This window comes from Astyanax mexicanus, chromosome 15, assembly GCF_023375975.1.
Source record: "Astyanax mexicanus isolate ESR-SI-001 chromosome 15, AstMex3_surface, whole genome shotgun sequence".
NCBI lineage: Eukaryota > Metazoa > Chordata > Actinopteri > Characiformes > Acestrorhamphidae > Astyanax > Astyanax mexicanus.
In genome coordinates this window covers 8,854,127-8,881,270 of record NC_064422.1, presented here as the reverse complement: position 1 = coordinate 8,881,270, position 27,144 = coordinate 8,854,127, and the positions used below count along the sequence as shown (strand labels likewise).

The 27,144-nt window shown below is 36.6% G+C and overlaps 1 protein-coding gene across 4 annotated transcripts; it reads left to right on the top strand.

Annotated features, from left to right (window-relative positions):
* The first annotated feature begins 37 nt into the window (after positions 1-37).
* mapk8b (mitogen-activated protein kinase 8b) lies at positions 38-26,011 on the top strand. Of its 4 annotated transcripts, none has more exons than XM_015601372.3 (12): positions 38-193; positions 6,770-6,939; positions 7,212-7,341; positions 8,769-8,827; positions 10,236-10,374; positions 11,488-11,653; positions 12,881-12,952; positions 17,903-18,085; positions 19,679-19,803; positions 21,240-21,303; positions 21,523-21,600; positions 22,349-26,011. In XM_015601372.3, exons 2-12 carry the CDS (start codon positions 6,818-6,820, stop codon positions 22,498-22,500), a joined length of 1,290 nt encoding a protein of 429 aa, XP_015456858.2. In that variant the 5' UTR covers positions 38-193; positions 6,770-6,817; the 3' UTR covers positions 22,501-26,011. The 4 variants fall into 4 exon arrangements, with proteins under 4 accessions (XP_015456858.2, XP_007233629.2, XP_007233631.1 ...); XM_007233567.4 differs by lacking the exon at positions 12,881-12,952 and adding an exon at positions 14,006-14,077 and having other exon boundaries at positions 39-193; XM_007233569.4 differs by lacking the exon at positions 12,881-12,952 and adding an exon at positions 14,006-14,077 and having other exon boundaries at positions 40-193; positions 22,344-22,520.
* The last annotated feature ends 1,133 nt before the right edge of the window (positions 26,012-27,144 follow it).

Genomic DNA, 27,144 nt, shown 5'->3' with positions numbered 1-27,144 from the left:
TATGAGCACAGAAACGCGGTGACGTAGAGCACGAGTGTGAGATCCTGGCCTGGCAGGGGAAGGAGAGGCGGCGGGCTGAGGCTCGGATAGCAGAAAATAACGGCGGTTTTACCGTTTTCTCTCGTTTTTCTTCGCAGAGCGGAATATACGGCTTTTCTGTGTGCGCGGAAGCTTCTCGAAGTTCTGTTAGGTGGTGAGTAAATGGTGGGTTTAGCTGTTTTTGGGCTTTGTTTTTGTTGTCCGTGGGGGAGGGTGTTAGGTTGTAGCTGAACTCTTCGTTCCACCTTAAATGTTGCAGTGGTTGCGGTCTGGCGTCTCATGGGCCAGATTGCAGTCACTGCACCTTTTAAGGTGGAACGGAGAGTTGGACTAAGGAACGAATATGAAGCGAGCGAATTGTACGTCTAGTGAACGTTAAAGCCTAAAAATGTCGTATTAACGTTACCTCTAAATGTTCTACAGATTAGGTGGGAGTGTGTCCTAATATGCAACGTTATATATGTGTAGCTAAATACATAGATAGTTAGTTAACGAGGGCTTAACGTTACTAGTTAACTTAGCTAGCTAGCTACAGTAGGTTAGTATTGCTAGTTTTTGCTGTAGCCCTGTGGAATAGTTAACGTTACATGTTCTGACAGGTATAGCAATAGATATCGGTTGGCTGATATATTGGTCAATATCAGTAACAGGCCTGTCACGATAACTCGATTTTTATGAACCATAAAATTCCTTATAAATGACAACCTTATAACAATATTTTAAGTTTTTTAAATATTGTATTTTATAATACTGATATTAGGGGTGGGCGATATGGATCTAAAGTAATATCACGATATTTGAGGGTATTTTTGCGATAACAATATACTTGGCGATATAGGAAAACAGAAAAATAATTCATTAATTTCAGGAATATAGTATAATAGTATAACAGTATAATCATAATGTGGCAAAATAAATAATATAGCATAAAATATAATGCAGCGAATAATATTGCAGAATATTTAGTGCATGCATATAAACTGCAAACTAAAACAATTATACAATAAATACACCTAAAGCTTCACAGTAAATAATAGACTACTTTTAAGACAGAACAGCCCTATAATCATGATATGGATTTTAAATATCATGATACTTCTGTGTCACGATATATTGTATACGATATAATATTTCCCACTCCTAACTAATATACTAATGATGATAATATAATAGCATAAATAATATATATAAAATATATTTAAAAAGCTTTAAACCTTTGCCAGTCATGAATATTTAGACATTCAACATTATGACAGAGAGCAGAAAAAATAACAGAACAGAACAGTTGCTAAAACACTAATTATTAGAAATGCACTGATTTCTGGGCCGGAATTCTGGCCCGATGACGGTATCCGATATTACACATGTAGGGTAACTTATATACAGCCCTGAAGAAAAAAAAAAGAGACTGCTTAAAAATGATGAGTTTCTATGATTTTACCAGATTGAAAACCTCTGGAATATAATAAATAACTGAACTGCTTGAATTTTTGCACCAGGTTTGGCATAAAGTTTTCCAAAAGCAGTGTGTAAGACTGGTGGAGGAGAACATGCCAAGATGCATGAAAACTGTGATTAAAACCCAGGGTTATTGCACCAAATATTGATTTCTGAACTCTTAAAACTTTATGAATATGAACTTGTTTGCATTATTTAATGTCTGAAAGATCAGCATCTTTTTACCCCGATACCCCCATATAACTTTAGAAACAAATGTTTTAACCAACTGTCTACAAGCAATAGTATAAAAGGTTTTTACTGAGAAATGTTTAATTCATATTTATTTAGCTACCTGGTCCTTACATAGACTGGTCACAGCTTTAAACCCTGTTTTTTTATTTTTTTATTTTATATTTTAATGTAGCCTGGCCAGTATTGACAAATTATAGTCTGGCCCGGATTGCTTGGTCCTTTTCCAGCATACAAAAAATGCATCAACAAATATTAGTTTGAAATATTGCCTGATCCCGAATAGTCTAAAGAAAAAAGCAGTTATTGGCCTTTACAGATGTAATCCTGATGACTGTGCATATCAATGTGCTTCCCTACCAGTAATCAAAATAGGCAGAATAAAGCAAAAATGATTGAGGTCAAGTCTGTACATTGTATGAAAGGTTGAGTTGATAATGAAGGTACTGTGTCGGGCCTAATCACTAATTGAACTTAAACAGCAATAATTAGCTACTTTTAAACTCTATACAGCCAGTTTGTGTAGCTAAATTATCAAGTATTGTATAACTGATCATTTCGATTAACTGAAGAATGCTAGAGTAGAGTAATACTCACTAGAGCTCTGCAGTATATTAGTATTTTATCGAATTGTGGTCTATTTTGGTTTTGGAGTAGTGGCTGTGTATTGGCAAGAACTTGGTCATACAGTAAGTATTGCAATACATGATAATGCGATATATTACGATATACTGCGACATTGTATGATACTTAAAACCTAATTGACTGGACTCATGCTATCATGAGATAGTCCAGTATATTCTCCAAAGAGTACAATTTTGAAAAGGAGTGCGCATGGGACAGCAGCTAATGTTAACCTGTACTCAGTCTTGGACTTAATGCATGCTCCTCACATAGAATGAATGAGAGTGTACGTTTTGTCTGTTTATGAAGTTTTGCCAGGGTCTGGCGATCAAAGAAATTAGGTCTTTGTTGTTAGTTAATTTGTAAATTCTTTCCTGATTTTGAGTTTAGTTCAGGACAGGTTTCAGCATCAGTTATTCAACACAAAAATGCAATTCTGTTTCCACACCACCATAAGGATAAATAAAGCTTTAAACCTAAACGCACACATTCAAGTGATTCAAGTCTTAGGACATCTTTCAGGCACACAAACTAAACTACCTATTTTCAAAGTGCAACATCAGCAGTCAGTGAGCTCCCACAGCACCCCCATCATTAGGCCATCTTGAATGCAGTTGAATGAAAGAGCTAATTTGGCCATATACTATTTTTTGATTCATACAGAAAAGAAATTAGGCACATCAGACACATTATGATTTAGGAATGCCATCCACATTTGTATACCGTCCTCATTTTAAAATACCATGATATCATATATGCTGTTACCTTTATGCGCCAAAACACAATTTAATTCTAGCTGGTTTTGTTTTCAATTCATAATTTTCGTTTATACTTAGTGCAGCAGTTAAAACTCATTATCACGATTTTTTTTGCTATAGCCTCGTTTACCGGAACTGGGATTTAGGAGTTGGATTTGACCAGTATATGTTGGCTGGCTGGTCGATTTGACAGTTGCAGGTTTGTCTGTGTCAGTGATTATTAGCTACTTAATATTAACATCCAGTTGTTGCATTTGTTGTTATATTGCTGATATTGTGCACCTGTTTATGGTCGTGAAACTGTATTCCCAGCTGGTAAACATGGACGAATTTTCTACATTATCAATATAAATTAAGCAGGTATTTCAGTCAATTAGGCCATTTTATGATATTTAGAACCATTGCAGTGCTCCTTGTTTTTTTTTAGATCTATTTTATTGATACCAGTATCAAATTGAAGGCTTTGTTTGTATATGATTAGGCTGTAATGATTAGACAACATAATCAAAAATGTCAGTAAAAAACATGTTGACTGCAAATTTTAGTGTTTACTAATCATTAATTTGTAACTGCACCGCACTACACAAAGTGCTGGGGACAGTGCTCACTCACTCAGTTCACACTCAGCTTGGTCACCAATAGTGACCGACACAACAGTTTTTTTTTTTTTTTTTTTTTTTTTCTTCAATAAATATTACAACATTTCACTTTTAAATTTCTTCTGAGCATTTAAATCCCATGTCCAGCTGATTGTAACGTTTTTAGGCGTACATGGGGAAAGCTAGGAACAGAAGTTGTACACAGGAAGCAGAGATGAAGGGCAAAGCAGAAATAATCAGTGACTAATCAACTAATCTGAACAATAATCATCAGATTAGTCAACTAGCAAAGTAATCATTATTTGCATTATTTAATATGAGAATGTCCTAAATCCAGATATACTTTAAGGGCGTTTTAAAACCAGCACTATTCAATCTGGTTAAAATGGACTCTGGTTTGTTTGTACCCTTGTGTGCGGTTTGTTTGAGCAGGTGTGAAAACACATCACAAACTAATCACACTCGGTGCTGATCACAAAAACCGGACCGAGACTAGCTAGTGGAGGTGTTCTCACTCTGCTCCCAAACAAACTCTGTAGCGGTTCGCGGTGCTGCGTTCGCTACTTGCAGTGGCGCAACTCCATTTACTACATGTACATCAGCGCTGCACGTCCCATTATAAACACTGTGTGGAACACCGAATCTTCTCACTATATTTATTTTCGTGCTCCTGCGCCAGACAGCTCTGACCAATCAGAGGAGATGATGTGCTCGTGTGGTTTATTTGTGTACATTTTGCTGCGTTTATGTTTGTTTACGCCTGTGTGAAACCAAACCAAACAGAGAGAGAAACGCTCCAAATAAACAAACTCATCAACTGATCCAGACCATAAAAACCAACTACAGATGTGAAAACGCCCCTAATGTATTGAGTATTGGTTATTGGTTATTGGTTCAGTTATGACTTGTGATCTCCTCAATCTGCTGTTAATAGACTACTGTATACTCTCAGCCCGCAGGAGTGAGAAGCATTTTTAGAAGTAGGGCTGTGTGTTGGTAAGAACTTATATCACTATAAGAATATATATATATCACTGTACCGGGCTGTGGGATTACTCTGTTTTTATTTCAGTTTGGAAAGAAATCGTAGTACAGTGCTTCTACAAAAGGGCTGCTGAATTATTTACTGTAAATGTGTTATCATACTGGTAATCAAAGATCAATCTGTGAATATCTCAGCTGTAGATACGCTGTGTGATGGTGTTCTGTTTTTGTATGTTCGACTGAAACCATTCCTCATAACGTCAGCTGTTATTAAATGACTTCCACACATACAGAATCCCCCTGTGCTCGGGGTCCGGAGACCGTAAAAAGCTTTTCTTAGACCATAGAGCGCGTGTGCAACCTGCAGGCGTTTTATTGCAAGGGGAATATCTCTGTGCACGGAAAGGGGGGATGTGTGTATGCATGTGTATGCGTGTGTATGTGTGTGTATGCGTGTGTATGCGTGTGTATGGGTGCCTGGGTGTAACAGGCACAGTGAGGTGTCCTGCAGAAATAAGGAAAACAAAATACAAATACAACATAATGTTATCAGAGGTTAGGGATGTCACGATTTTGATATTTAATCGAAATTATGTCATAGTCTCAAGCCTCAAAGTCAAAAAGAGGATCGACGATCCCTCCCTCTAAGCTACGCAAGCACGCACGCGCTACGCAAATTGCGCAGCACACTGTAGCCGACGCCGCGGACATTGTGACTGCTCAAAGAGCAGCAAAGTGACCACTCCAATACTTTTCATCGTAGCCTACTTTATATATTTGCATGAATAATTGATAAAATTACTGTAGAAAAGATAGAAAAGTGTCTATCGTGCTACTTACCTTCTATCGTCCCCACGATATTTATCGTCATATCGCACAGCACTAGTCGCCAGTTGCTTTAAAGTCGCTAGTTGCTTTCGCCCGCCCGCCCTCATGCTCTCACGTGTGCAGCCTCTCGTACTCCCTTGTGAAATCTTCTGTACCTTTACATCCCTAATATACTACTATTTTAATTGACACCTTTAATATAAATATAATTTCATTTTACATTTCTTAAATTCATTCTTTCATTTATATTTAAGTATCCACTATTCTATATTACATAGTTTTCATTTGTGATCATTATCGATACATGGCATCGAATATCCATATTTTTGTTGAAACATAGGCGGTGAAAAATATTGGTGATTAACATCTTTGAAACTGACGGCTATAAATCCATAATTTCTGTTATTTGCTTATTTAGGAGTATTTTATTTTCTTATCAGTAACGCTGATGTGAATTATAGTAAATAACTGCCTTGTGATATATTGAGTTTTGCAGAATCACTGTATCTTGATATCATTGCTACTAGGGGTGGGCAATATGGCTCTAAAAGAATATCACGATATTTCAGGGTATTTTTGCGATAACGATATACTTGGCGATATAGGAAAACTAAAATAATTCATTCATTTCAGGAATATAGTATAATAGTATAACAGTATAATCATAATGTGGCAAAATAAATAATTTAGCATAAAATAATATAATGCAGCAAAAAATATTGCAGAATATTTAGTGCATGCATATAAACTGCAAACTAAAACAATTATACAATAAATACACCTAAAGCTTCACAGTTAGCAATAGACTACTTTTAAGACAGAACAGCCCTATTATCACGATATGGATTTTTAATATCATTATATTTCTGTGTCACGATATATTGTGTACCATATAATATTGCCCACCCCTAATTGCTACCATGGGCAACGTATCATGGTTATATTGTATTGTGAGATGCCCTTTGATCCCCAATCTAGTTTCCAGTTTCAAACAAGTATTGTGTGTAAATATAAAATGTAAAGTAATGTTTAGCCTAATGTGCAGTGAGTCATTTGGTATTTTTTCAAATTTTTCTGATCATTTGCAGTTAAAATTTTGAAGAGAAAGTCTGTCCCCCTGTGTTAAAGGAAACACTATGAAAAGACTTAAAATAGATTTAATAAGTCACTGTTCAGCTTTAATTATTCAGTCTTTTCTCTTATTCGGCTGAACACTGAAAGTGTTTTTTGTCTCCTGTTCCTTTCCAGATCTAGCTCCATTTGAATGCTGAAGACGAGATCAATCCGAATATCACCATGAACAGGAATAAGCGTGAGAAGGAGTATTACAGTATAGATGTAGGAGATTCAACATTCACCGTTTTAAAGCGCTATCAGAATTTAAGACCTATCGGCTCTGGAGCACAAGGCATCGTCTGGTAAGTTCTGACACACAAAGTCTATTACACTGAGGGCCTTTTGAAAGTACGGGAGATGATTCTGGCACTTGAGAATATTGTGTTTGTGAAGATTTTTAATGTGACTATAAGCATTTATGAACGTCTAATGTGTAAAACTTAAAAGGCTAAGCATATTTGGATTTACTGACATATTGTGTTTTTGTGATTCTCTGACCCTACTTATTAAATATTACTAAATATTGTTAATATGAAGATGAATAGGAGTCTCACAGCACTGCTCTGTGTTTCAGTTCAGCGTACGACCACATCTTGGAGAGAAATGTCGCCATTAAGAAACTCAGCCGGCCTTTCCAGAACCAGACGCATGCCAAGAGAGCCTACAGAGAGCTGGTGCTCATGAAATGTGTCAACCACAAGAATGTAAGCAGCGGATTTTACCTGCTGATATGTTCTTCACCGATCAGTAAGATAATGTACAGTATGAGTCAAATGTTTGGGTGCAGATTCTCATTTGATATTTTTATTATTATTTTTCCCACATTGTAAATGAATAGTGTAAATGAAGTGATCCAGACTATGAAGGAACACATAAGGAATCATGTAGTAACTTAAAAGTGTTAAAGTATCTGGGGAGCTGTTAATTTGCAGTTTCTGAGGCTGGTAACTCTAATGAACTTATCCTGTAGAACAGTGGAAACTTTTGCACTTTCTTTCCTTGTCCTGATGAGAGTCAGTTTCATCATAATGTTTTTGATGGTCTTTGTGATTGCACTTGAGGATGCTTTTAAAAGTCTTGAAAGTGTTCGAATAGACTGACCTTAATTTATTAAAGTCAAGTTTTAATGGAAATTACAGTGACTCTGTGCTCTGTCAGTGTAAAATAACAGAGCGGGGTCAGCGGATACTGGCGGGAGTTCACTAACTTTCTGCTGAGTCACTACTTCCCTACACACCTCCAAACTTCATATAGCTTCAGATTAGATTAAGAATAGTAGATCATATAGATCTTAATGGGTAACAAAAGTTCCAAACACAGTGCAGGCAAAAGTATATTTTTGGCAATATACTATATTTTATGTAAAATGGCCTATATTGGGATATAAATTTTTGGTCGTATCAGACAACTTAGCCCTGCTATGATGCACAGTTAGCTAAATCATATAATATGTCACAATTTCTATTACATTTTATTTTTTCTATATACATTATTATTTTATTGCCAGGCACCTTGTTGTGCAGTGAAGTTGCACCAGATCCATCTGCTTCTAGAACAATTTCTATTACACACATTAAGATATGAGTAAATGTTAGTCAAAATGCTCAGCCCTAGTTCACACTACAATCAATAACAGTTAAATTTAATTATCTGGGCCATTATTTAAGATTATTCCTATAAAATATGTTTATGCTTTAAAGCTTGTACTTTTACAATTCTGATTCTTCTTCATATAGATACTACACACAGTCACAGTTAATTAGTCATTGCTAAATCAACACTGTTAGTGTGCAATTTTACACTCACAGAATAAACTAACAGAATAACAGAATAAACTGTGTATTCGTCAGTTAGTTTGTAAAACAATCTGGAATGCAGAATATTGATGTAAAAGGGGAATGAATCACCAGGTAACAGAAACAGAACTAAACGCTGTATGAAATGGTAATTAAAAACAGAGTATTGCAAAAACAGTGAACATTGCAGAGCACTGAACGTTATGATCATATTTTTATTATTTTTTATTGTGTAATTACCTATGAAACGCAACGATCACAAATCACTGTGATTGTATCAGGACAACCCTGTTATTAAATGCTCTACTAAATGTTATATTTGCTTTATTTTGCAGATAATCGGCTTATTAAACGTGTTCACGCCACAGAAGACGCTGGAGGAGTTCCAGGACGTGTGAGTTTGAGCTGTTTGCAGTTGTTCCCTCAGGGTGGTTTGACTGTTCTCACTCAGGAAGAGATGCAGACGCAGATTCTGCTTTTGGTGGAAGTGTGGAAGTGTTCATCTTGGGTGGGATTGAAGTTAACAAAATAATTGAAGGGTTTGTGCTTTAATGCCGTGTGGAGGGAAGAGATCTGCAGTGCTGATGCTGATCTGCTGTTGAAGGATTAATGCCACTCTGCAGAATGACAGGATAGCCTCGGGGAAAACAGGGCGTTACAGCAGTAAAACGCATAACTTAGAAATAAGCTAAGAATATTTATGCATTTTGTCTTCTCCATGATACATTTGGTTTTAGGCAAGATGAATCATTAATACAACTTTGATTCAGATTCAGATGTGATTAATTAGCAATTTATCATTTCAGAAATGTATACAAATAAATACGTACCATTTTTTCGGACTACAAGGCGCACTTAAAATCCTTTAATTTTCCAAAAAAATGTCAGTGCACCTTATAATCTGGTGTACCTTATGTATGAATTCTACCGGTCAAGTTTTAAAGAGCAGTAAAGCCACTCTGCTGAAGTACAGAGTTATGAGGGAAGTTTCAGCACTAAGGCTGGGTGCAGCAGCATTAGCATTAGCTGCTAACCGCAGCGCTAGCTCTTTCACCATTCAGAGGCGAGTATATTGGACAGTGGTCTGCATGTGTGCCATGTTAAAACAAGATTAAAATTAAGGCTGCTGCACCCAGCCTTAGTGCTGGAGAAACTTTACTGAACGTTTCTTGCGCTTTACCCAAAAAAACGTTTTTCAGGAGATAAATCTGTGTAAATTAACTTCCAGCGCTGGTTGGACTTTAAAGAAAATGTTTTTTAAGAATTACAGTTTTTACACTTCGATGTAGGCATCCTTTCTAGTGTCTCTTAATGCAATAATTATAATTTGGTGCACCTTATGTAAAAAAGTAGACGAGAAAATTTATTTATAATGCACCTCATAATCTGGTGCGCCTTATGGTTAAAAAAAAAAATAAAAAAAACAGTGCTAAGTATGATATTTTATGTAATAAAAACAATGAAACAGTAAAGATTAAAAGGCAGATTAAGGGTTATTTTTTCAGACAGAGATCTTTTTCAGTGAAGAGTCTCTGTTCACAGTGCTGAATGGGCCAGAACTAGGCTAAATCAAAAAGTTTAAAATGTATGTGTGACACCAGTGATTGGAGCTTAAGAATACATACAAAAACTGATTAAGAAAAAATAATTGGCAAAGTCATTTACAAGTAGTTGGTCACTAATATTGTTTACATTGACATCCAAGCATCAATTTTGTATTATACTAAATAAAGAAATACAATTCTGTACTTCCTTATCTTAATATGTTTTGTATTTATCTGTTGATGTCCTGTGGTCTGCAGTTACTTGGTGATGGAGCTGATGGACGCAAACCTGTGTCAGGTGATCCAGATGGAACTGGACCATGAAAGACTGTCCTATTTACTCTACCAAATGCTGTGTGGCATCAAACATTTACATGCTGCTGGTATCATTCACAGGGTGAGTTTCTGAAGTAGTCTGAAGTGTATTTAATTGGTTACTGTTTTAGTGCCCTCAAATGTATTTTTTTCCTGGTAGATTATTATATGTCCAGTTCTGACATTATAGTTTATATCAGAGATTACATTAGGGGCACACTTAAATTCATTTTTACTTAAGAGAAGTCAATGGGCCTTGCTCATGAATTGTTTAAAGAGAAAAATTCTTCCTAATATTCTGACATAATATTTTTGGGATTTTGTTGTGTATGTCGTGAATCACATCACAAATCTGACATTTGTTAGGACTTTTCTCAAGAACAAGTGTATATATATGTATGTGTATATATATATATATATATATATATATATATATATATATATGTATATATACTGCATTCTAGTTAGCTCTTCCATTTTGCCTTTTTCTTCTCTCTTCTTTACTTTACAACTTCCCCAAAACACACAACATTTTTATGGCCATTTTTTTGTAGGTTTTTAGTTTACTTGAAGTAAGAAAGAAAAGTAAACTTTTGTTTATAATTAATTAGTGAAATTTGAATTTCCTTTCAGTTGCTGACGACATAAAAAAATCTGCTGAAAATACTAGGCTATATACAGGATATGGCACTGAATGATAAAAGTGGCTGTATAAAATCTGGAACATGTAGTGGTGTGTCTTAGAAGTGTGTTTTTGTTTAAAAATATTGAGATATATATTGTATATCTCCGTTCAGTAAAGAAATATTGAGATTATTTTTTATCCATATCGCCCAGCTCATTAAAAATAGCTGCAAGTAGCAATCAATAGGGTGCAAGCATTGTGCACTAGTACAACAATTAATAAAGAAATGTAGGCATTTCTTTAATATTCCACTTATATCTGTTTTAATGGGTGTCTGTGTGGACAGTTTGGCAAAGCTACGTTTTTACATCTAAAGTATTTAAATGATTTGATTTATGCACAAATATTGAATATTTGGGCCGATAAGGGGTTTTAGGAGTGATACTTTTATCATTTGTTTCATCAGATAAATTAAAAATCACACTACATTGTGATTGAAAGCTCAAAAAGATTGTTTATTGAAGGTGAGTGTAAATTCTGAATGTGTTTTTCCCTCCTCTCCTCCAACAGGACCTGAAGCCCAGCAACATTGTGGTGAAGTCTGACTGCACGCTGAAGATCCTGGACTTTGGTTTGGCCCGAACAGCTGCTACAGGACTCCTTATGACCCCCTACGTGGTGACTCGCTACTACCGTGCCCCTGAGGTCATTCTGGGCATGGGTTACCAGGCCAATGGTGAGTATGGCTACCTGGTGCCACACCACAGCCACATCACTGCCTTGCAGCATGCCCCCTCCACACACACACACACACGCACACCAGCACGAGCACACCCACGCTCACCCTCCCCCCAAGCAAACAGCAGCGGGATAGACAGGTGCTGGCTGTGCCTGGCTGATGCATTATGGGAGGGCGCGTGCATTTTTTAGCGGTCCCTTCAGAGACTTGGTGGTTTGCCTGAGCTGCGCGTCAGTGTTGATTTAATTAATTATGCATGGCCTCCCCCGCTTAGTGGGTCCGCCTGCCTCCAGCGCTTAATGTTCTCCGGCCAGAACAGCTCACAAGCACATGCAGAGGAACGCAGTTATCTTCTAACACAAATTTGACCTGAGAGGGGAGCAGATTTAGCACAGGGTTTGTGGGGGATGATGCTAATGCATTTTTAAATGGGGAGAGTGGAGTTAAAGAAAACTCACAGAATCACTTCATTTAAATCTGTAGTATAAGACATTGGGCAAATGCTTAATTGCATGAATGAACATTCTTACAAAATGATGTTTAGCCTATTTGTAAATGAACACAGTTCATTCTTTTGGAGCTTGACCGGGATCAACTTGTGCTAATACATTACAAACTCTGGAATGGTCTGTTGCGCAGAGCTCGTAAAAAATATAAATATAAATACATTTAATTTATGTCCTTTATTTTTGGCAGAACAAAAGTGTACTCTGACTGCAGATATATGCAGATAAGTGAAATATCTGATTTTGTGGTCTATTTATTTTGTGCAGTTTTGATATTTAATTTTTTTGTAGTAATTTTTATACATGTAGTTGTCATGTTCCTTCTCAGTTTCTTAAAAATGCTCTTAATTCACTTTGCAAAAGTATGTATGTTAAAGTTTTTTTAAAGGCTATTTTTAAAAAATACATTTGATTGGCTTTTATTCTATAAAAATGGGTTGCGAATTACTGACCATGATAAAATGTGGGTCCTGGGCTGAGATCAGTTAAGAACTGTGCTTTGAGTCAACAGTTGTCAGTTCTTACTCAGCTAAAATAATAATCAAATAGTAAGATCATATTATGGAGACTGTGATTCAGATACAGCAGGTCTAAAGTGCTGGAATGTTCCTTTAAGCAGCACAACTTTAGGAGTTGTGGAATTATGAGCGCAGTGGGTAACCTGATGCTTTGCTTATCAAGAATGTTCTCTTCTTCCTCTTCTGCTACATGCGTTTAGTGGATATATGGGCTGTGGGCTGCATAATGGCAGAAATGGTTCGCCACAAAATCCTTTTCCCAGGAAGGGATTGTATCCTTGCGATGCTTCAAGCTGTTTTGCGTTGGCTTCCCGAATTGTGTGTTGGTATTTTCTGATATGGTGGTGAGGATTATGCAGTGTTATGGGAAGCTGAGATCAAATCAAATAACAGCTTTTCAGCAGCTCATTACTCTCATGATACCATGGCTTCATTTTATGTTGTTTTACTTTTGGAGAACACAAGAGTAAGACAAAATGCATATTCTCATGGAATCTGTAAATGCCTTATATACCATGTTATATATTTACTCTTAATGTTTAATGTTAATATTTTACCTCAGCTCTGTGCAGAGCTGAATATTAAACTACAGCCAAGCTGATGATTAAAACAATTATAATAAAAACATTATTGTAACAAAGAATTCAGTTAAGAGTTCAGGCTGCAGTGTCTCCACAATGTCAAAGCAAAGAATGTTTCATTTGTGTGCCCGATATTCTACTGAGAAGCTTTTTGCTCGTGCCGTCTATGCTGTAGACAACGTGCTAAATCAACGCAGGAGTATAAATTAGCCTTAAGACATTTTTACTAAGGACCTATTTTGATTCAACAGCAGCCCAGGCTTTGGAACTCAGCTACGAACATATATGTGAAGTGAACAGTTTCTTACAGTTTTATTACATATGTATTGAGTTAAACAGTGTTTTATTATATAAAAAAAATTATATTCCTATTACGCTGAACCATTAAAAAAAAAAAAAGTATGGTGATATACCTAAGTTACCTAAATTACTTTTAGGTGTTGCACAAGTCAGATAGAGACTCTTTTGTCAGCTTTTAGCTGTACATTCTCTGATGCTGGAGTGCTCTGTTTGTTAAGAATGATTTGGTTCACAACAGAATTCACTAGTGATTCACAGAGCTGCATGCTGCCTTTTCTCTTTTCCTTTCACCACCACCTCACCACTTCACCAGCGCCTTGTTCACCATGAGTTGTTGTTTGTTTGCATTAAATGTGTTTTTGAGTGTGTGTGTGTGTGTGTCTGTCTGTCTGTGTTTGAGGTTTGTATGTGGTTTTTAATTTGGTTTTCATTTCATTTTTTCAGTTGATGTCTGGTCTATTGGCTGCATCATGGCCGAAATGGTCAGAGGCAGTGTGCTGTTTCCAGGCACAGATCGTATCCTTACCTGGATGTTCATCCTTCTTCCATTGAGTGTGTGTGTGTGTTAGTATTTCTGTGTGGGTGTGTGTTATTATTGTACATGTTTTTTTTGTTTGTTTGTTTTTTTTGTCCTCCCCTGTCTTGATCATCAATAGTGAGACTGCAGATTGAATTCAACTTTAGCTATGATGAGGGCCACACAGTGTCCCATTTAGCAAAAACTTTTTTATACGTCTGAAGTATGGGTGGGAATAATATCTTGACGCTGGGATTCTGTGATATATCGGCAGACAATTCTCTACCGTACTTCACAGTGCATCTGTGTCACTGAAAAGGATAAAATACCCTTAAATGAGTAAACACAACCAACATCCCATATTCCTCACTGCAGGTTTACCCTATTCATGTGATTTATAGATAGATAGATAGATAGATAATTTATTGATCCCGAAGGAAATTTAGCAGCCAGTAGCAGTTACACAACACAGTCGAAACAAACAGTACACAGTAGAAACAAACAATAAGTATTATAAAATTAAAAAAAAGACTCTAAACTATAAAATTATAAACTGAGACTTAAAAATATATACATAAATATATAAATACAAAAAAACTATACAAAGTGTGAAAGTAATCAGTCATAGATATGAGGTAGTGCAGTAAAATAATAATTTAAGTATAGAAGGTATCAGCAGATATGACAATATTAAACATAAACCTGTGCAAGTATTGTATTTAAGTAAGGTGCGTAGTGTAGTGTCCAGGAGTGCAAAAGTACAGGATGTACAGTAAAGTGACAAAGTGTCCAGGGGTGCAAATGTACAAGATGTACAGTAAAGTGTCCAGGAGTGAAAAGGTACAGAGTGTACAGTAAAGTGCCAAGTGTCCAGGGATGCAAATGAACAGTATATACAGTAAAAAGGCAAAAGAGTCCCAGGGTGTAGATGTGTAGGGTGCTTTCCAGTACAGATAAAAAAAGGCTGATTAAGAAAGCACATATTGAGACTCGTTCCTCATCTGTCCTCTCTCTTCCGGCTCCACTGGGAGGAGTTGAAGAGTCTGATGGCTCTCGGAACGAACGATCTTCTCAGTCTGTCCGTAGAGCAGCTCTGTGACAAGAGCCTGCCACTGAAACTGCTCCTCTGATCCATGATGATGAAATGCAGTGGGTGACCATCATCATCCATGATGGAGAGTAGTTTTTGCAGTGTCCTCCTCTCTGCCACCGTTACCACAGAGTCTAGCTCCACACCAACCACGGACCCCGCCCGCCTTACCAGCTTGTCCAGACGCATCTCGTCCCTCTTCTTCATGCTTCCTCCCCAGCACACCACAGCATAGAAAAGACAGCTGGACACCACAGTCTGATAAAACATCAGCAGGAGCTTCCGACAGATGTTAAAAGACCCCAGCCTCCTCAGGAAGTAGAGCCGGCTCTGCCCCTTCTTGTACAGGATGTCTGTGTTGGCTGACCAGTCCAGCTTATCATCCAGATGCAGTCCGAGATACCTGTAGGTCTTCACCATCTCCACATCAACTCCCACAATGGATACTGGCTGTATGGGTGGCCTGGCCCTGCGGAAGTCCACCACCATCTCCTTGGTCTTGGAGGTGTTCAACAGCAGGTTGTTTCTATTGCACCACGCCACAAAGTCTTTCACCAGGTGTCTGTACTCCTCCTCCTTTCCTCCCCGTATACAGGCCACAATGGCAGTGTCGTCTGAAAACTTCTGCATGTGGCACGTCTCAGAGTTGTACTGGAAGTCTGAGGTGTAGAGTGTGAACAGGAACGGGGAGAGCACAGTCCCCTGTGGTGCTCCTGTGCTGCAGACCACAGTCTCTGATGTACAGTCCTTCAATCTGACATACTGAGGTCTGTCAGTGAGGTAGTCTGTGATCCAGGAGACCAAATATGAATCCACCTGCATCCCCACCAGCTTGTCTTTCAGTAGGAGAGGCTGAATGGTGTTGAAAGCACTGGAAAAATCAAAGAACATGTGCCACCACATGTAGTATTGAAGCAGTAATTTTAGTCAATCAAATTAGGGGGTGGGTCTTTTGGAGTGTAGAGCACCTATATTTTAATAAAAATATCTATATTAGAGCCCATATATCTAATTTAAGCAATGTGGCAGTACTGATATAGTGTCCCAGCCCTAGTCTCAGTATCAGGATTTTATCTGCATACAAATTAAAATACACCCAAGGTTGCTTTAAAATACATTCAATCCAATCGCTTTTGAGCCATGTTATAGTGGTGTAAACACATCTGTTTCTATTTTCCCAGTATAACTGAAACACCAGTAATAATTCATACAGTAAGCAAATTTGCTAGACGTACACATACAGCTCTGGAAAACATTAAGAAACCACTTCAGTTTCTGAATCAGTTTCTCTGATTTTGCTATTTGTAGGTACATGTTTAATTTAAATGAACATTGTTGTTTTATTCTTTAAGCTACGGACAACATTTCTACCAAATTCCAAATTAAAATAGTAATTTGCAGAAAATGTGAAATGGCTAAAATAACAAAAAAAAAATGCAGAGAAAACAAATTCATATTCATAAAGTTTTAAGAGTTCAGAAATCAATATTTGGTGCAATAACCCTAAGGTTTTTAATTACAGTTTTAAACATGCATCTTGGCATCATGTTCTCCTCCACCAGTCTTACACACTGCTTTTGGATAACTTTATGCCTTTACTCCTGGTGCAAAAAAATTCAAGCAGTTCAGTTTGGTTTAATGATCAGTTTGGCTTGTGATCATCCATCTTCCTCTTGATTATATTCCAGAGGATTTCAATTTGATAAAATCAAAAACTCATCATTTTTAAGTGATCTCTTATTTTTTTCCAGACCTGTATAGCTATAGCAGTGGAGCACTGAAATTCAGCAAACTAGCTTCTGCTGATTAACTAATTAGCTGTGATGGGGAGCTGAAATTAGCGTTTTATTAGCTTATTTTATTAAATTTTTCTCTTCCACCTTAAAGGCTGCACCCTTTGCTCGCTGTTTCACTATTTAAGGTGGAACAGGATAGGTAGCTATCTACAGTAGTTACCGAGACAAGCTACTAACAATTATTTTGCTTGTTTGCTTGTTATGAAGAAAATTACCATAAAACATTGAAACTACCCATTAAACTATGGTAATATAGCTAATGGTTATCATAAATTTAGCAAGGAAAATACTCGTGCCCTTGTGCCCCATCTCGCCAGTTATCTCATAGCCCACTGTTTGGAGTGTGCCTCTGAAAAATCTCAGTTTGAAGGGTCATGTAGCCCTAACACTTCCACTAACCTACCCCTCCAGACTAACAAGAATCAGAAATCCTACCCCTAGGGGTGCACATGCATAAAACAGTGGTAGGGCTAAGTGGTAGGATTTATTTAAAAAAATAATCAAATGAACTCAATAGTAGCGAAGATTTTGATTTCATATTTAAATAGTCCAGTGCTGATGCATTATAATGTAATGTTAAAGCAAGCCTGGTCGTCGATCTACAGATCCATCTTCAGATTATCATTAGATAGTAGATTTAGAAAGCTACGTTTAGTTCAGGCCAGAAGTAATGTTAATATTTTTGAGAACTCCTTTTCCGTGATCTAAAGTGCTGCAGTCGTGCAGACAGGACGCAGAGTAACTGTGCTGATGAGGCCTCAGTATCTCTATTCTCCAGGGTCTCTCTGATGGTATCGGACTCTGGATGAGGTTTTAAATGACGCAGCGTGATTAAGCATCGACCTCTCTTTGGCTAAGGTTTTGCGCGCAGCTCTACGTGCTCTGCATCGCTAGTCTTTGCCAGTGATTTTTGTTTTCCTGAGCTGTGCAACCTGCAGATATTGACCAGTGGAATAAGGTGATTGAGCAGCTGGGCACGCCATCGCAGGAGTTCATGCTGAAGCTCAACCATTCGGTGAGGACGTACGTGGAGAACAGGCCCCGCTATGCAGGCTACAGCTTTGAAAAGCTGTTCCCCGACGTGCTCTTCCCTGCTGACTCCGACCACAACAAGCTGAAGGGTGAGTACAAACAGCACAAGTTCCCCTTATAGATCCTATAGGCTGGAACAGTCACTTAACAGTCTGATTAATCCATACAAACACTATTAATTCAATGCTGTTCTATACTCTATTTTTAAATGATTTATTTTTGGATAGTAAAAAGTGGTTGCTGAAGTCTCTACATTTATTTTACACTATAAAGTTCAACAGCAAATATTAGCTCAATGAAACTCGACATCACATCTACAGTTTTGAATCCACCTCTATCCAAAACATCCAATATCATCGAGCTCCAGGTAGGGCTGGACGAAAAAAATTATCTTGATAATTTTCAAATATATAACTGATTTTAGATTTAGATTTTAGTTCTAAAATAACTACACCATTTTAAGTAATGCACAAACTATTGTTTTCTTTATTTATTTTTTCTTTCTTTAACCTTACTTGCAGTTTTTATATTAAACATTATGCAAACATAAATCATTGCCACATAAAAGAGTTCTTTGCAGGTTTCTGATAGAAGAAAATGTTTAACCCTCTGCATTTTCTTTATGTAAAGATGTACAATCTTGCTTTATATGTATTAAAAATTGCATTAAATCAGTAATTCGATAATCAAATTAATTTGATTAGAAAATGAATTTGATTAACCTCTCAGTGCTAGCTTCAGTTGGCGTTCCTGTTTTCAGGACTGCCCACTCTTTTTCATTGGCTACAAAACCAATGGCCCATTTTTTTTACAGTATACACAGATATGTCAAATAATAAAGTACAAATACTTAATTACTTTAAGTAGAAATGTTGGTTATCTGTATTTTACTGGATTAATAATTTTTCAGACGACTTTTTACTTATGGTTGGATGACCTATTAATATATACTGTTCCGACAACCTTTAGATTTAAACGATCAATCAAACCTGCATCTCTGTCTTGTGACAAAAAAAATAATTGTGCTTGATAATATGGCCAAAGCTCACAAAAATCACATTATTTCTCTTAATATGCACATACAGGACTGAAATCTGGGACTTCTACAGACAACTCATCAGCCTTATCAAAAACACTTACCATTAAAATACCCACAGTCAAAATATTGCAATGCACACAACATTATGGGTGACATACCAGAGTTCAAAAGAGGACAAATTGTTGGTGCACGTCTTGCTGGAGCCTCTGTGACCAAGACAGCAAATCTTTGTGATGCATCAAGAGCCACGGTATCCAGGGTAATGTCAGCATACCACCAAGAAGAACCAACCACATCCAACAGGATTAACTGTGGACGCTGTAAGAGGAAGCTATCTGAAAGGGATGTTCGGGTGTTAACCCGGATTGTATATAAAAAAACATAAAACCACGGCTGATCAAATCACGGCAGAATTCAATGTGCACATCAACTCTCCTGTTTCCACCAGAACTGTCCGTCACCACCATAAATTATTGTGCTCTAAAACCAGATGTTTCAGTTTCATTGTCTAACTCCTGTATATAGATATATCACAGAAGTTTAACATTATTTATATGAAATCTGGAGAAAGATGAAATTTCTCATTGCTGAAACAGTTTGTTTAAATTTCTGTTTTAATTTAGTTTTTTGTTTCTCTCTGCAGCTAGCCAGGCTCGAGACCTCTTGTCCAAAATGCTGGTAATAGATGCGTCCAAACGGATCTCGGTGGACGAGGCTCTTCAGCATCCTTACATTAACGTGTGGTACGACCCCACCGAGGTGGAAGCGGTAGGTGTTTATTTTGCGGGTCGAGTGCAGGCTGAGCGGTGGTAATAATTTTCAGAGGCGCTGACTGTTCCGCCATGCCACTTCACTGTTTACCTGGAGAACATAATCTGACTGGATGCATCACATCTCCTCTAATCAGTGCTCCAGTGCAGCGTCTGGCCCTCGGCGTGTCCGATAAACAGAAGAGTCACAGCGAGCTGTAAAGAGGACAGGGCAGCTGTTTCACAGCACAGCCCACCTCCAACTGGTTCTGACTGCTCCTAAAGCACGCATGTGATGATGATGTAGGGCTCAATAGAATATTTAGGACCTAGATATTTAAAAAATGTGTAATTTGAGCTGATTAACTGCTTTACTTATTGATGGGATTAATTTATATTACACAGTGATATATTATACAGTGTGAAAGTGTAAGTATTTCTCCCAGAAAGTTATTGCAATTACCCGTGGTTTGTTTTGCACATGTTTATGGCCTTTGTGTATATTGGAACAACACAAGAAAGAGATAAAAAAAAAGACAGATTTTACATAATTTCATGCAAAAAAAAAAATGTGCCTTTCCAAAATTGTGGGTAAATGACTTTGTTTCAAGCATGTGATGCTCATTTAAACTCACCTGTGGCAAGTAACAGGTATGTGCAATATAAAAACACCGGAAACGAGCGTAAAAATAGATAAGTTGACTTAGGAGCTTCAGAAATACTCCTTAATCTTTAAAACTCCAAACTAAAAGCTTCCAAAAGCTGCAAGCATGGTGAGGCCTTGTCTCAAATCACTTCCTCTTCCCTATCTAGTGCACTTTGTGTGTCATGAAATAGCAGCACCTCCACCAAAACCGTGCATGACATATCTAATCAAAATTCATTTATATTTATATCTGCCTTTAGTGATAATTAAAATAGTGACAATTGAAACAGTAGGAATAAGACACTGTAATCATTGACCTAAAACTAGTTGACAGAAGAGAAATAAATTAAACAATCTTATAATAATCTTACTGCTATCTCAAAAATAGTGATAATAGTTATAATTATACCAGTATCGCTACTTATACTACTATCATTATATATTATATATATTATATATTAATAATCAAAAGTTTGGACATAGTTCTTATTTATTGTGTTTCTATTTATGATTGTTATAATAATAACAATAATTATAATAATAAGGATGATAAAAATGGCACATTGTAATGCAATAATAATACCACTACTAAAAAATACTGAGTATTTATAAGTAATACAAATGCCCAAGAATTCCTGTTTTTTTTCTGTTCATGTTCTTGCATTGTTTCTAAGCTTGGGTATACTAAACAGTTTAATGCAGTTTTTGCTTCTTTATCTGTCAGCTGTTGAACTAATCACTGATCTAGAACCTGTGTTTTGCAGTGTGTACATATACAACAGGATGATAATGACTGTTCTCTGTTTCAGCCACCACCGCTGATCACAGACAAGCAGCTGGACGAGCGAGAACATACCGTGGAGGAGTGGAAAGGTGAGGTATTTTATAATGAATAGCTTCAAAAGTGACAGACTACAGTCCAATATACTCATCTCTGAATGGGAAAAGAGCTAGTGCTGCAATTAGAGGCTCATGCTAATGCTGCTGCACCCAGCCTTAGTGCTGCATAACCTTCACTGAAAACTCGCTCTTATAATGCTGTATATATATAGAAATGTGCGGCACTGTCTCATCCTCTTCTTTACCTTTCAGAGCTCATATACAAGGAGGTGCTGGACTGGGAGGAGCGCTCGAAGAACGGCGTGATCCGCGGACAGCCAGCCTCGCTTGGTTAGTTCACAGACTTTACTTCTGTAATAGTTCAGTCTGACTCTGTAGACCTGTCACAACAATTACAATATTAACTTATCTTACAATATATCGACAAGATCACAATCACTTTCTGTAGAATCTAATGATGCCCATTATATTTACTTACTGAGAGTTAGAAGAGTCTATTGAAAATGAAATAAAACATGATTTTTTTTAGATTTTATTTAATGTGTTTATTTCACTTCCAGTGTCTAATTATATCTGAAAAGTAAAGATCATTGGTCTTAAAACGCAATTTGTAAATGCATTAATTTTCCAGTATATTATGATTATCTTTGGAAAAAAGAATCATAGAATCTTCTGAAAATACCTTCCAGCTTGTGTGAATGTTTCCTATAATATACTTTTTATTGTTAATTTAATATAAATACATCAAACTATCAGAATGTACAGCAATATTGGTCTTGTGGCCTAAATGTTTAGCTTTTCTCATCAATAGGAAGTATAAGTGGAGGGCATGACACAAATATAATCGTGACTAATCTGCAGATTAGTCAACTACTGATTCATTAGTCATTAGTTTTAGCCCAACTATAAAGACTTCAGTTTCTCACCCTCCTAACTTGTTATAAAGCAATGTCTTTGTTATAAATCTCTTTATTAGTCTCTTTTTATATTATCATTTGTAAATCTCGATAATCATGCCTGTGTTTTGTTTCCACAGCAGCTCTGATTCTCTGATCTGCTCTTGTTTTCCATAGCACAGGTGCAGCAGTGACGGGCGACCCCCAGCACCCCTCAACGTCCTCCTCATCTGCCAACGATGCGTCGTCCCTGTCCACCGACCCCACCCTGGCCTCGGACGCGGACAACAGTCTGGAAGTCTCTGCTGCCGGACCGATGGGCTGCTGCAGATGACCATCACCCTGTCCCCCCCTGACCCCCTTGCCCCCTCGCCCCCCGCTGCCACCCATCTCCGCCGGCATAGAGTAAAGAGCCAGCATGCGGAGCGCCGTCGCCCCACTTCCGTTTTGAACTGACGGTTTTCTTTTAGGTCAGTGGACAAAAAAAAAAAGACAGAATAGATAAAGAGTGTTTGAGGGCACCTTCGGAGCTTTTACACCAAACCAGCGTTCATTTTCGGGTAGTTTAACTTTTAGCGCCAAGACTGAATGAAGCTGCCGCTGTGTCGTCTTTGGCCGCGCAGACGTGGAGCGGCAGCGGTCGATTGAGGTCGTTTGTAAAGATTGTACGGTAAATATATTTTTAAAGATGTTTTTATTTCGGAGTTTGCGGTGGTGAGTCATCATCGTTCATCATGGTTTTGGTTTGGAGCGCGAGCAGAAGGACCCCACGCTGCGGGGAGCTGCTCTGTTCTGCAGATGATGGTGTATAAAGTGAGTCAGCCTAATTCTGTGTCTAATAAGCAGATTACTTTTGTCTCTCTTACGTTTGTGAGACATCAGGTCATACAGCATTTTCTCATTTCTGTTATTATTATCTAAATGAGATGCTTGTAGGCTCCCTAAGCTACTGATTTTTTATCCTCACCTTGGTTCTTGTGAAAGATATACAGTCCTGCATATTATACTTAGATGTTCACAGATATTGCTGTATGTGATTTAAGTCTGTACAAGTTTTAAAGCTAAAGTCTAAAGAGGAGTAACAGGTAACTTAAAGTAGGGTTGGGCTGTGTAACAGTAATAAAGTAAATAAAGTTCAGTGTATTAATTTAAATTTAGCATTTAAAATAATGATTAAATGATGTTTATTTATGGGGCTGGCTCATTGATTGGAGATGCTGCACGCTGACAGACAGGAAAACAATATTCACACATCAGGCACCTGTTTAAAACATGTTTATACTAATGAAGCCTTTCACAAAAAAATTACATTTTTATTACTCTGCTCTAAATCTTTTTTTTTTTTCTTTTTTTTTTGTCCAACACAAGCTCCCTCTATTAATCAAAACTCACTTTCTGCTATTGGTATGATAACATCCAGCTCTGACTACTGATCCATTTCTGCTCACTTGTGTTTTATTTTCTTTACTTTTGGAAAATGCAAAAAAAACTACCTTTAGAAAATGCGACATTTACCTGAAAACAGTGATCGTAACTGCTGCTAAAACACATTTTAAAGAAGATAACTAACATGCATACTTTTGATCAACAGCAGGATCCAAAAAAACATTGTTTTCTTTTGTAACTTGTGTAACTTGAGCTTTCTTTAGCTGGAACTAAAACAGTAAGTATTGGAACCAGAGACAAATTAGGGTTTAAAATTTGATAATGTTGGTTTTTCAAATATCAGAAAGCATAAAAGCAGCGTACCCTTTTTTTTATTTATTTATTTTTTATTATTATTAGTGACCAATCAGTGAGCTGCTAATCCCCGTTGTATACAGTGATAATCGTTGAATATGGTTTGAGAGGATATGAAATATGTAACTACCACCCAACCCTAAGTTTAAGGTCTTATTTATATTTAATAATATTTTGGACAGCCCAGCACTGGAATATAGACCCGTGTTGTGTTGTGTTGTGTTGTGTTGTAAGAAAAGCACAGGAATGTGTTTTAAGTGAATTTAGAAAGGGTTAAAAAGAGCAGCACTGAGGAAAATAGGGTGTAATTTAATTGTACTGATTAAATCCGTAATTAAGTAAACTACACATTATTTTTTTGCAGTTAATGAATAAAAGTCATCAGTTTTTAAAATGGTTTAAACAAAAGAAGAAAAAAAATTGCCAAAATGATGCTTGTATACATTTCAACATAACTGGAAGACAATGACTAAAATGTTATTTTGCTTTAATATATAAATGGGTGCCAATCAAGCTCTGTTGAAAGAGAATTAAATATTAAAGAGAATTTAAAACGTACATTACCGTCATTTAAACTGCCCACTAATCACAGCTCATAAAATTCAAGTTTAATTGATTTGTTGAGTTGTAAAGAGCATGTTAATCATAATGTGTGTGTTAATATAGGTTCTTGCATATAAAGGTGGGTGATATGGCAATAATATCAGGGTTTAAAAAGAAAAAATCACAATTTTAAACAAATTAGACAGGTGGAAATACATTTTCAATTTAGTAAAATGTATGTTCAGTGTGCTTATATTAAATTAATTAATTATTTACTTAATTGTTATTACTTTATTAATATTACTTTATAGTTGAGTAGTCTGGTGTAAATGTGTTTTTTTATGTCAAAATGTGTTTAAACTGGAATATTTACACCAGCTGTAACATGTAACATGATTTTTCTGACTATAATCAGGGGATTGTTAGACCTTATATTATACTGGGTTTAAATGTAATGTTTTCACAATTATCGAGTGCAGATTAAATAATAAAATAATACTTAAATTAAAGGAGCTGAGCACAAAATACATACATTCACATTTCTGCATTGTGGGATCTTTTGTGTTTTTAAATATAAACATTGTTACTCTTCTCCCAGTCTAAAAATAATGATACAATATTGTCATATTGCCCACCCTTAGCCCACCCTTACTTAGATGGATTTGTATTGTATTCTGCAAGCTAATATTTAAAGCCCCTGGGAACCTAAATCTTAAGTTTTCTTTCTAATTAGGTTATTTTTTATTCCTTTGGTCCCTAGGTTTAAATGTACAGTATAAGTATAAGCTCTATCACTCTCCTCTTGGATGTAGAATGGTTTTGTCTAAAAGTGGGTTAGGCTGACGTCAGCAGAACCCTGACCAATCACAATTCTGCTAACCTCTCTTCGAGTCTGAGCAACCGAAATTGGAGCGCTGGTGAGCTGTTGCTTAGCAACCATCTTAGTGATCAAACTACCAAGCTATCTCAAGGCTGTGTGCGTTGTTTCCATAGCAATGGTAAACAAGCATTCGTTCATCGTTAATCGACAGCTGTCAGTCACGCACTTTCATTAGAATATTATAACCACGCCCACACAGTTCTCAGAAAGGTGTCAAGAGTGCATTCTGGGGATTTTTTTTGAGGAGTTTTTAATAATACTTTTGCACAAAGCACACAATAATAAGTTTAATATTATACAAAAAATCAATGTATAAAAATGTATACATATATAAAATGTGTTCCCATGGGCTTTAAAGGACTGTACTATTCCCGACTCTCTCTCTTTGTTAATAATGTTAATTATAATTGTAGCACAAACACAATGTAGGCCTATTTCCAGCTGTTTGTTTGTCACTTCAGTAACTATAATCTACTGTAAATAACTCCGCTCCAGTCCACTGCAGTCTGTCAGTACGCATGCTCTCTGACTGTCCACCCCATCCATTGATACCTTCAATACTACAACACTATCACAACCAAAAGAAACAAGTCGGCGCTAAAACCGTATGCAAGAGTGAGGTCTTCTTTGTTTCACTATGTTTTTTTTTTTTTTTTTTTTTTTTTTTTTTTTTTTTTTTTTTGCGTGTTAAAGGATAAAGTGCCTGGGTCGAACAGTGAAGCCTGAATTCTAAAGATCTCAAGCACTTCATATATTCCCTAGTTTTCCATCCTAAATATCATGTATTATAAAGCTGTTGAAATGCTGGTGTACTTTAATATTTTGGTTTTAACACAGAGACTAAAGTTCTTTGATTTTTAACAGGCTGGATTTAGGAAGGTTGTTCATCAAAGTGATTTACGTGTTTTGAGACGGAGATTGTGCTGGTTTTACTAAGAGAAAGGTAGAAAGGAACTCTGTATAATTGGGTTGGGTTTGGTGTGAAATTGGTTCGGTGGTTTACTGTAGAGAAACTTACTGATTCTGGCTTCTTACAGTGGTGGTAAAGTGTAATTTGACGATGTTGCCAAGTCTAAAACACAAATATAACCATTTAATTTACTATTTAAACCTACCATAGTGAATCTACACATATTTTTTGCCATTGTATGAAATGTTGAAGATGGTAAAATAGTGCCTCACAACACCCTGTACTTGTGTATCCCTCCACCGTTTTAATTATGTGCTTTTAAAAACAGATCTTAGGCCCAAAATCTTTGCAGAAGTCATATAACTCATATAAGAGTGAGTTAGGCATCAGACAGTGCATTATTTATATCAATATGATTTTAATAACTTAAGTAATTCAGGACTTTTTTTTTCGCCTAACACCACCCTGCACTAGTGTATCCCTCCACCATTTTAATTATATGTGATTTTAAAAGCAGGTTTTAGATCCAAAACCTTCTCAAAATTCTCTAAAACAACTTATAAACAGTGTGTCAGGCTCCAGGTAGTGTATTATTCATAATGATATGATGTGATAACTTATGTAAATCAGGACCTTTTATTTTTTGTGGCCTAACAACACCCTGTACTGGTGTATCCCTCCACCATTTTAATGATATGTGATTTTAAAAGCATGTTTTAGATCCAAATCATTCTCAAAATTCTCTAAACCAAGTTATAACAGTGTGTCAGGCTCCAGGTAGTGCATTATTTATATTAATATGATTTTAATAACTTTAGTAATTCAGGACTTTTTTTCGCCTTACAACACCCTGCTCTTGTGTATCCCTCCACCATTTTAATGATATGGGATTTTAAAAGCAGGTT